Genomic DNA, 11,215 nt, shown 5'->3' with positions numbered 1-11,215 from the left:
GTAAATCTGTAAGTTTTAGCCAAGTCCTTTGGTTGTTTATTTTCGTTTGTAGCCTAGAGCTTCAACGATTTCCTGTTGCCCCCCAATGGATACGAAAAGAATGAGAGTTGATTGCTTGGTGTGACAGGTAGTATCATACAGCGGAGAGGCTTGGAGAGTATCTTGTCAAGGTGTGACTTGCAGCAATGGCAGCTGAAGAATCCCTAACACAGCCTCAGTAATATCGAGTCCAAGCATGAGAATGTAATCTTTAGAATAAGGGTTAAATAGTCTAGGGTCTGGTCATAGATATTAGATTACTTCGTCCCTTGTGATCCCAGTAGCCGGCTTATCCAATACCCTGAGGGTTGTTACAGTATTGAGAGATTTCCAGGCTACTTGGAAGCACGATTGCATTGTCAGAGTGAGTGACTATATTTGTATATTGACTTTGGTGTCGTTGCATATAATTCGTTTGGCAGCTTGCTCGTTTGGGTAGACTGTAGGATGGAGGTAACGATACCTAGGTAGGTAGTATGTACCTATGTATATGCAATCGATATCAAGCATAGGGCTAATGCATGATGGTCTACCGTTTGCCGCGATAGACGCATCATATTTTATGCGAGCGTCCGGCCTTTGCTATTCTAGATTGCAAATCCCTGCCAGCCTGAACCCATCACAAATATTATACATTTTAGATTCAATCATCACCTGGTTTTTAACTACCTAGATACTTCACCTGTTGTCGCCGATTACTACCTAGACTCCAGGCACAATCAATCATAGTCCGTCACAAGCACATCCCCCATCCTGTCGCTACCTAGGTCTCTTTGTCTTCAACGCCACGCTGATCTGAAGCCCTGGTGCAAGCGATTTGGGTGACCGACGTCACGCAAGCACAAGCCACAATCAAAGTGAGACTCATGCCTCATCACCAAGTTTGCCAAGTTGTGACAGAAGAAGACTCTTGCTTCCGCTGATTCCACGGCCTCCAATTCATTTGCTGTCTGTTCTCATTTGTGTTACTCAGTGGCGCTGAGCTGAATCAGAGCCCGAGATTAACGCACGCACGGCAAATCACCTGCTTCTATTTTTTTCACTCATATTTGTTCTTCCTGTTGTGCCCAATTACCTCTCCTGATAGCAAGGCGACTGAACTTAGATGAGATCATTAACTTTACCACGCAACCTTATCCACCCTCAAATGATCATTTATATAAACCCAGATAGGTAAGCAGCAAGACGAGCCTCATCAGCAACCTACCAGTATTCTTTTATACTCACAAAATGGATCATTCTTCCCAGCACATAGGGTGAGCTCACTTTAGTGAACCTGAACCCCTCTTCTCTTTCCCTGAGCTTGAGTTGCGGCGCGCGTATCCTCAGCCACTTGAAACATACATTCGAACCATCTACGAGGACCTCTTCCGTCTACGCACTGAACACGTCGCTGCTATTCTTCTCGTCAACTTTCGGGAAATTAAGCCAAATGGTGCTCTGGGTCCCGGGAATGATCCCTGTGCAGTGTTCAACGACCCAGGGTGGTTAAAGGGCACACTTAACAGCATTGATGCATTCTGCAAGCGCTGTAAGAAATCATCCCTAATACTTTGGACCTTGCCCAGCTAACCACTTAACTATCTATAGATATGCTTCACCTTGACACCGAGAATGTCGCTCACCAAGACTGGGGCCACGCTTTGCCCGAGACACTGGAACTCTGGAAGGGCAATGAGATAAATACCGATGATCTCACTTCCGACTTTCGGGCTCAAGACTATGACTCTCATTTCAGGACCGATGCTGGTCTCCAAGACTATCCTCAAGACACAGTCGAGGAGGACAAGTGCCGCAACCGTGATGGGAATGTTTGTGTGGTGACTGGGAAAGCCAACCCAAAGATATTCTGGTTTTTCCCCTCCACTCTTAACAACACCGTGATACGTAACGATATGACGGGGAATCTTGCGGGGTCAGGTGAACTCATTGCGGATATTGACCTCACGACGATCCGAAGACCAAACCCTTTCTGCAACAAGCGCCAACTAGGAGGATCTCACAAAGCGTGGAATATGATCTGCATCGATCCAGCTATTTACAAGCCCCTCACAAGCGGACTATGCGCGTTCAAGCATTATGAGGATGCAAAGCTCCAATATGGCAATGTCAAGGTGGCCTTGCAGTTTTACTGGATGCCCCGGACAAAGGGTCGATTTGGCCAGCCCTTTGATATGGAGAACGACTGGCAACACCTGATGGATGAGCTTCAGGCATCCCAAGACAAGAGCTATCCTCCACCGTCCTCCTGCGAGAATGAGCCAACCACCACGTCAGGTGAGCCGCTTCGATCAGGGCATCTCATTCACGTCATCGTGCCAGATCAGGATGTCCGGTATCTCAAGTCTGCTGTCAAGGTGCACTGGGCTTGCAGCATGTTTACATCCTTGTGTGGTGCCTCTGGACGCCCTTATTTATTATCGGGCAAGGAGTATGACAATCCGATCATGCACCGGGTTCAGCACCAAGCCATATGGGAAGAGCAGGGAGACAACTAGTCTACTCATTAGTTGTACTTGGCATCAAATCTCTTGATGACAGACTTTGTCTTCACTTACGGGTTCTTGTACATTGGCAATCATGTTTGTCAATATTGTAATGTTGGTATTTGGCACCAGGATATTTAGTTTGTCAAGCCTTCTTGGTCTAATTGATGGTATTTACTTCTTCCAGAAAACTTGGGAGTTTAAATCGTGTCTTAGCAGATGGGCACCAAATTTTCCTCTCATATGCCAAAGAATGTAAAAAAGAGGTAGTCATTGCACTCTTCCATCTTCTTCACAAATGGACCGTATGCTTCCCCTGTAATTAATTCTCCGAGCTTCTTAGAGACCACCTATTGACTGTCGGTAGTCCGCTTTGCGGGCCCTCTTTCGTGATATCGCCGAGATGTAATAGGTCAACTTTTCTACTACCCACTAGCCAAGAGACTGTATCATAAGATCATTCTCTTAGAACTGAGTCTGGTGAGTTTTATGTTTACTCTGTATGACCCGAGAAGTCAAGCTGAATGTTCTGTGTCGGTCCGGTTCTACGGAGACCCATTTCTCGGCGGCCAGTGCCGAGCGGAGGTGGCTTCTCGGGCCGTCAAACTCCACTTGAGCCGTTCGGTACTTGACGAAGAACTTCTTAACCAATCAAGCCAATCTGTCAGGGAGACTGTCTTGGAAATTTTGGTATACTAAAGAGAAGTCTCGAGGATAATGGTCTTCACAATAATAGTAATATGTAGATGTTTCAGCATAATACGTTAAGTTCATTTCTTCTTTCTATGGTATATACAACTTAATACATGTCAATGCAATACAATCACTCCTTTCGGGAATGACGATTTGGGGTATCTTGTTCAATGACGGCCTGCACAAAGCAGGCGAAGCAGCGTGGTGTTGCTATGCCGATCGCATCGAGGTGGTGATGAATGATCGGCCAAGTCTTACTCCTCACAGTCGCGATGATCCGCCAACTGGCTCGCTCCTCATTAACTTTCTCATCTCATTGCGGTATGACATTTGTTCTTTTCGCCAGTTCTTTCAGGTGATTCAATTCACTCAGACTTGCGCCTCAGCTGCGCTTTTGTTCTTGTTCTTCTTGATACCAACAAGACCGATGATCTCCTCCCAGAAACCGGTGGGAGGGTCAACGATCATGGCGCGCTCCTCATAAGCGTCAATTGCAGGGCGCTCCCACACGAGATCGCACTCCTCGGGCTTGACAACCTTGGTACGGTGGATGAGCTTCCATCCGAGGTAGGAAAAGGGGGCGATGATCTGCATAGTGTAGTTGGAGAAGAAGTTCTTGGCGTCGAAGGGGGCCAGAGAGGTGTAGCCGTAAGTATAGCAGACGATGGTGTGGAGGACGAGGGCGATCCAAGCACAGTAGGGCTGGAAGTAACCGAAGTAAGGCATCGTCTTACGGTCGATACCCTGGGCCTTACAAGCGCGGTAGTAGAAGATGAAGGTGATGTTCATGGTGATGTAGTCCACAATACCTCCACCAGTGATGAGGGCGAGAAGGATGGTCAGAGCCTCGGCGGAGCTGCTGTCGAGCTGAAGGAAGGCAAGCAGGGGGAAGACCATGGTGACGGCGAAACAGTAGATAGGGATACCGTTCTTGGTGGTCTTGCGAAGGAAGCGAGGGGCACGTCCCTCGAGGGCCAAACTGTACAGGGATCGGGTCGCACAGTAGGTATAGGTGTTGCCGGCGGAGAAAATGGTGGTGAAAAGCAGGGCATTCACGAGATGGGGCAATCCCTCAATACCAAGGTTAGCCATGGCGATGACCCAGGGAGAAGCAGCAGCGGTGCCGTGACCGGAGCCATCACCCAAGTGGACGCCGACAAGAGTGGGATCAGTGTGGCTAAGAGCGATACCGCAGGTCAGAGCAGCACCGATGAAGAAGAGACCGAATCGGAAGTAGACAGTCTTAAAGGCAGTCTTGACGTATCGGCTAGGGTGCTTGGCCTCGGCGGCAACCATGGAGATGTAATCGGGACCGACGACGAAAAAGGCGGCAGAAGCCAGGGCACCCATGAAGCCCTCAAGACGGCCGAGATCACCCTCGGATCGGAATGTAGCGAATGCATCATGCACGTTGGACCAGTAGCGGAAGCCATAAGCGTCACCCTGAGGGTTACCCCCGACCATAGTCACAAAGGTAAACATGAAGAGGATGAAGATGAGCAGGACCTTGCCGAGGGCCAGCCAGAATTCAGCTTCACCAAAGACACCAACAGCGAGAAGATTCAGCACACTAGAAGAGGAGAGACGAGTTTAGCATACGTTTCACAACACAATGGACAAGGGAGAGAGAGGATAAAAGTGAACTATGGAGCCCCATCCATGAATGCACATCAGGATGCGACTCGCAGTTCGAGAAGAAGCCTTACCCGTAAGCAATGATGACAGCGATGATGAAGCCAGCGGTTGGACCAGCTTGCGTAACGTTATCACTCCAGAATGAGACAACCAGGTTCAGGGCGACAATTTCGAAGGGGATCAGAAGGGCCTCGTAGAGGAAGAAGTTCCAGCCAACCATGAAGCCGAGAGCGTCATCGACCCAGTGGCCAGCGAGACGGATGAAACCACCAGAGACGGGCATATAAGTGTTCATTTCAGCGATAGAGTTGTTGGTAAGACCAAGGACCATGGCGTAGAGAGCTGTGCAGACGAGGAGACTTCCGGGGCCACCTTTGGCCAAACCGGCACCGATACCGATGAAGAGACCGGTACCAACAGTACCTCCGATAGAGAGGAGCTGCACCTGTCGGTTGTTGAGTCGGCGATGAAGACCATCAGTGTTGCCGCCATCGTTTTCAGAGTCAGCAACGGGGCTTTCGGCCCTCTTGGAGACCTTTTCAGAGTCGGAAGACATGATTTCGGCCGCGGGAGGTGTTGGTGTTAGTTGAAGCTCAGATCAAGAACCATGTACTACCCTCAGATGAAGATCTGGGGTTGAAGAACATGTGGAGAAAGAAGAAGAATGAAGAGAGAGATACTAAAAGAAAGGAAGGAGAAAGAGAAGAAATAGGATGAAGTAAGAGCGAGAGCAAAGGGTTTTATCGACGATTCAACAGGCTCAGAGGCAAGACCGACTCTCGCTCCGCAGAGTCGAGTAGAGACATGGTTCTCTTCTGGTGGAGTACTGAGAGAAGAGGACCAGTGGGTCAACATCAATTGAGGACGTTTCTGAACCCAGAATTGTAGTGAAGCATCGCGTCATAATGGGTCGTGTAAGAGTAGTTGGAGGAGAGTGTGGATATGGTCGATATTGAACGAGCCTGGCGAGGTGGAGGCAACATATTTTTTTCTCCACCATCAAACACTCAACTCGTCCGACCACGATGATACTCCATCGAACAAGCACTTTTGAACGAGTCCGTTCACCAAATGCATGTTTGACCCTAATAACGATAAGCTTGTCTTTCGATGATCTTTGTCTGTTTCTTTTGTGCAGTAGACATAGGTACTTGTTGGAAGATGCGATTCATACAATGTCGTTTCTTCAACCGTCGATCGGAGATTTTTGCAAATTAGGTAATTGCTAGTCCAGAAAATATGCAAAGCAACAAGTCAGGACATCTGACGTCACAGCGTCAGTCTCTTTCTCAGCTGTCAAGGGAAATATGGTCACGTGTACACCCTCAGAGCATTTTTCTTGCCATTCCACGTGACTCAAAGTGCGTCGCAAACCGAGCGAGTGGGCCCTCCACCTTCAGGCCTCAGAGTTTTCAAGCAACTTCAATACGTGATTTGCCAAAGGGTCGTTTGTGGATACAAGGCAAAGACATGGTGCGGCTTGGACTAAACGGGGTTTCCGCTGCTCTCTCGAGTGAGGAGGTCTCTGTCAGGTCAGGTCAGTGAGACTTAGGCGGCGCCTCGAGCCGGACTAACAAGCATGGGTATTGCATGGACCCCGATCCTTTGGAGGAAGAGTTCGATGGATCATTAACGAACTGTGTCTTTCATTTACATAATGAATTGACTACTTGAACAAATACAGTAATAACCAGCCGACAATACATTCATCCAAAGCCCATGCTGGTATTCAACAACAAAGGGTTCATTGAAACAATACGATTTCATTTTAATAAAACAAAAAGAATGTTAGATATAATAATAAAGACTTCTCTGTTCTTGAATGCCATGGCTTGTCGTCAAAAATGCCCAGAGTTTAGCTTGCGGCTCAACGGCAGAGCAACGCCAAGTTTTCCAGGGCATTTTCCTCTTTCGTCCAGGCACTGAAAAAGTTCATCAACACCGCCACCGCCTTTCCTACGAAGTATCCGATACAGGAGTCGAATCATGGCCAACTCAAAACCCGGATCAGGTAATTGTAATCACCCTCATTCTCTCCAATGGTGCGCTTATTGGCGGCGATAGAAACAACTCTTGATGACGCGCTGTAAGCGCCAAGAAGTGACCTGAACATGGAATTGCGGTATTTACGTCTTCGTATTCTTAGCTGAAGCTCCACCAAGACAAGAACGTCGGCTAAGCTAACCATGGATAAGAGTTTCATTCGGTCAAGATCCATCATGTGCCTAGTGTCAACATTTACACAAGATTCACCTGTATATTTTTGATTATGCATAAAATAGACATCTAATTAAGCTTATAAGCCAAGAACTTTTTCTGGTTCTCGTAAAGTAATTGACAACATTGGCTTTCCCACATGAAGAAAAGTCATCGTGGATATTTCGCCTATCTATTCGGCAGAAACAAATCCAGGGTCCATTGTGGGCGAACGAAGCGTCCAAGCTGGTCCGGGGTTGGTCGGACCCTGGAGTCTATGAAACTCGACTCAACAAAATTCTCAAAGCGTCCAACGAGTTCCGTTAAGTGCTCTAGATGTGACGCAGTTGCCGAAGATATATCTGTACGGGTTGTGCATTGATGCCACCAGAATTGAGTCGAGACCATCTGTATGTACAAGACAGGCTATCCATGGCGGTTTTGATTTGACTTCCGACTGATCAACATCAAAGTTGGCTCGTTGGAACGTTCTGTCTCAACTGCCGAGACAGGGAGGTCATCACAAGGTAAAAGCTTCACATACGTCATTGGGATTGAGTCAGGTAACATTAACAATAAACAGACTCATGGCAATTGAACCTGCTAAAATATAACCAAGCCAAAAGGATACTAAGCTGCAACCTTAGTCTCGAATATTTTTAGCCTGGGCCTTAGAACAATAGGAAAACTTGGTTAGTTTCACCAACATTATCCAGGGTTCTGTGATCGCCAACATTCCGCAAAGCAGATGATGGTCAAGATATGCCAGAGGACCTCTATTACAAGAAGCGCATAGCCACTGGTATGCGAAGAAAAACAAAGGAGTCGACAATGATCATCTAGTATTCTGTCTGCCACTTACATACATAGATTATAAGCGTTGGAAGCTACATGCTGCAGTATCAGCGTGAGACATCCAATGAGCTTGGAAGCATCACCCCCAGTCTCAAAACTCCAAACTAACCGGGGCATAACACAATGAAAAACAAGAACCACGGATACGTAGATATTCGTTTCGTGACTGCAGTGAACTGAGCTCTATCGCATTTGACATCCATTTCTACATCTTCATCTTCATCGAAAGATGCTTACCCTGCACCTGCACGTGGCCCGTGCTAAAGATTTCCAGTGACATAAGCTCTTGACTTTCAAATCGTCAATCCTCCACCAAAGAAGCTCCCCCAAGCATCATTTTCATCACAACCATCCAAGATGTCCGAATACTGGAAATCCACACCAAAATACTGGTGCAAGCACTGCCAAATCTACGTCCGCGACACGAAACTCGAGCGCCAGAACCACGAATCTACCGGCAAGCATCAAGGCGCCCTCAAACGATTCCTGCGTGACCTGCACCGCGGCCACGAGCGTGACGAGCGCGAGAAAGAACGCGCAAAGCAAGAAATCGCCCGTCTCAATGGCGTCGTATCAGGATCATCATCATCATCAGCTGCCGGTCCCTCAAGACCTGCGCCGCGCACCCAGCCCAGCGCACCGTCAGAAGCGTCCTTGAAGAAGCAGAGGGAACAGCTCGCCGAGATGGGCGTTGCAATGCCAAGCGCTTTCCGACCTGAGATGGCTATGCCGGGCGAATGGACAGTTACGAATACACGAGTTATCGAAAAGCCAGAAGAAGAAGGGGAGGTCAAGGTTGAGACAAGAGCGAACGGCGTGCGGAAGCGCGAAGCGACAGAACAAGAAAAGGAAGAAGAGGATGCTATGCAAGGACTATTCAAGAAACCCAGACGATGGGGACGTGATTCAAAAGCGATGCCTCAAGAAGACCACGAGCTGGATGCGCTTCTGAGCGGGTCAACATTTGCGCCTCGCGCTGTCAAGGAAGAGGCTGTCAAGGAGGAGACAGTCAAGGAAGAAGAAGATAATACAAAGGAAGTCAAGAAGGAAGATGACGACAACACAACAACGGTAAAAGAAGAGGAGACGTCGGCTGTCAAGACAGAAGCACCAGATATTGAACCTCTGATAAAGCCAGAGCCTGAGGAAGCTGAGTCCGGCGTACCGGCGGTGGTGTTCAAAAAGAGAAAGCCAAAGGGAATTCGACAAAAGTAATGATTGATGGCGTATTATATAATTAGCTACATTGGAAGGCATAGCAATGATACCATATAAATACTGATCCAGTTACTGTCTGGTGCTGGATGCCACAGGCACGATGCTCGAAAGCGTCGCGCATCTTTGGCATTTCGCACTCAACGTTCTCTTAGTTTGGAGTCCAGAGCCACATTCTTGTTCACAAATGCCATCACCATGCTCCATGTACACATATGGTGATGCGCGTTCGATCTGTACATGTTTTATATGTAAAAAAAAAACATCATCACAACAGTATTTCTCCAAAATACTTCATCTTCGCCGACCCCGGGCCGAAGAACAAAGTACGGCAATTCCTACAATACCTAGTTCCGAGTTCCGACATGTCCATAGATCTTAGCCGATGTATAATCCGGCGTTCCGTGGAGCACAAAATCTCAGGCTTTGACACGGACATAAGAACAACTCCATAGAACCAGGGAAATACGGAGATAAGAGTTCAAGTCCAGAAAACCTGTGCGGATTACATTGAAAAGGTCCTTCTTGTCACCAATAAGGACTCTGGATCTGATGGATCTTACTTACCACGCAACAGGAAAAGTGAAGGGTTCATAGGACACGGCGTTTTGTGGGGTAGTTGGACCAATATCGGCATTTTCGTGCCATGGAGCTCTTATATCTATTGGGTTCCATTGCGTCACGACGGAAAATGGGGTCCGCTTGGGTTGGAGGTCAAGACCTTTATATAACTCGGGCAATCATCCACCGAGAAAAACCCTCTATTCTACAGCATCTACAGCTTCATTTCACACGTTAATAACAGCACCCATACTCCTTATACACAATGGCTTCTAACCAACCCGGAAAGTGCTGCACAGAGGGTGTGCGCCACGAGTAAGCACTTAACCCATTGTCTCGGGTACTCCCTTCATTGACTAACTATTCTTACAGAGGCGAGCCCACTGGCAAGATGATCAAGCTTCCCAGCGGCCTCGATGCTTACCTTGCGACTGCTCCCGAGGGCAAGGCTCACCAGGGCACTGGAATTGTTTACGTCGCTGATATCTATGGTATCTGGAACAACAGCAAGCTTATGGCGGATCAATTCGCTGCCAACGGCTACACCACTATTATTCCTGATCTCTTCAACGGTGATGTCTTAACCTACCCTCCTGTGGGTGTCGATATCATGAGCTGGATCACAAAGGGTGCCAACGGCAACAACCCCCACACTCCCGCTGAAATCGACCCCATTGTTGTCGAGGCTATCAAGTACTTCAAGGACCAGGGTATCTCCAAGATTGGAGGTGTAGGATACTGCTTCGGCGCCAAGGTATGCCCCCTCAATTTGAACTGATGAAAACGACTTGACTAACAGCACCATAGTACGTTATCCGAAACTACAAAGAGGGTATCAAGGTTGGCTACGTCGCTCACCCCTCTTTCGTCGAGGAGGACGAGCTCAAGGCTATCGAGGGACCTCTCTCCATTGCCGCCGCTCAGACCGATAGCATCTTCCCTGCCAACCTGCGACACCGCTCTGAGGAGATCCTCATCGAGACTGGCAAGCCTTTCCAAATCAACCTGTACTCTCACGTTGAGCACGGATTCGCTGTGCGCAGCGATCTCAAGGACAAGGCCAAGGTATTTGCCAAGGAGCAGGCTTTCGTTCAGGCTGTTCAGTGGTTTGATGAGCACCTGATCTAAAGGGTGAAGACGAATGAGTTATGATATAAATAAGTAAATAGAATACAATTGATACCTTGGAACGTGAGTGTTGAAAGACATTCTTGGTTAAAGTTTGTTTTTTTGGAAGTGGAATGCGAATGCAATGATGTGATGAGCAGAAACAGTCGCAACAGCCACTCGGGGTAGTCACTTTATGCTATTCAAGATATGATTAGGTCATTTATTTTTATATCCTCACGTTTAGAGGTCATCTTTTCTGCTACACACTAATCTAGGTCATATCGATCTTTATTAAGCGAAGTTGTCTTCTCTATGCGCTCCTATGTAAGACCAGATCTCGAATCTCAAATCCATCTCTTCCCGTCTCGGCAATCCAGATCCTTGGAATTTCAAGCCACTGACACAACCTTGCTTGACCCCCACAG

The 11,215-nt window shown here is 47.8% G+C and overlaps 4 protein-coding genes across 4 annotated transcripts; 3 read left to right on the top strand and 1 right to left on the bottom strand.

Moving 5' to 3' along the window:
* Positions 1-185: 185 nt before the first annotated feature.
* EDB82DRAFT_532625 (uncharacterized protein) lies at positions 186-2,773 on the top strand (the record flags this gene model as incomplete). The annotated part of the gene is made up of 3 exons (XM_065609254.1): positions 186-217; positions 1,311-1,570; positions 1,630-2,773. 3 exons carry the CDS (start codon positions 186-188, stop codon positions 2,535-2,537), a joined length of 1,200 nt encoding a protein of 399 aa, XP_065465556.1. The 3' UTR covers positions 2,538-2,773.
* A 632-nt stretch (positions 2,774-3,405) lies between these two features.
* EDB82DRAFT_45535 (amino acid permease/ SLC12A domain-containing protein) lies at positions 3,406-5,511 on the bottom strand. The gene is made up of 2 exons (XM_025730733.2): positions 4,925-5,511; positions 3,406-4,788 (listed from the first exon to the last, which is right to left on the bottom strand). Exons 1-2 carry the CDS (start codon positions 5,407-5,409, stop codon positions 3,588-3,590), a joined length of 1,686 nt encoding a protein of 561 aa, XP_025589828.1. The 5' UTR covers positions 5,410-5,511; the 3' UTR covers positions 3,406-3,587.
* Positions 5,512-8,132: 2,621 nt separating this feature from the next.
* Positions 8,133-9,227, top strand: EDB82DRAFT_45507 (uncharacterized protein). Its single transcript, XM_025730734.2, has one exon. It carries the CDS (start codon positions 8,262-8,264, stop codon positions 9,117-9,119), a length of 858 nt encoding a protein of 285 aa, XP_025589829.1. The 5' UTR covers positions 8,133-8,261; the 3' UTR covers positions 9,120-9,227.
* A 533-nt stretch (positions 9,228-9,760) lies between these two features.
* On the top strand, positions 9,761-11,066 carry EDB82DRAFT_45509 (dienelactone hydrolase). The gene is made up of 3 exons (XM_025730735.2): positions 9,761-9,995; positions 10,053-10,434; positions 10,488-11,066. Exons 1-3 carry the CDS (start codon positions 9,946-9,948, stop codon positions 10,806-10,808), a joined length of 753 nt encoding a protein of 250 aa, XP_025589830.1. The 5' UTR covers positions 9,761-9,945; the 3' UTR covers positions 10,809-11,066.
* Positions 11,067-11,215: the final 149 nt, after the last annotated feature.

Source organism: Fusarium venenatum, assembly GCF_020744135.1.
Source record: "Fusarium venenatum strain MPI-CAGE-CH-0201 chromosome Unknown EDB82scaffold_1, whole genome shotgun sequence".
NCBI classification, from domain to species: domain Eukaryota; kingdom Fungi; phylum Ascomycota; class Sordariomycetes; order Hypocreales; family Nectriaceae; genus Fusarium; species Fusarium venenatum.
This window is presented reverse-complemented; position numbering and strand designations above follow the sequence as displayed.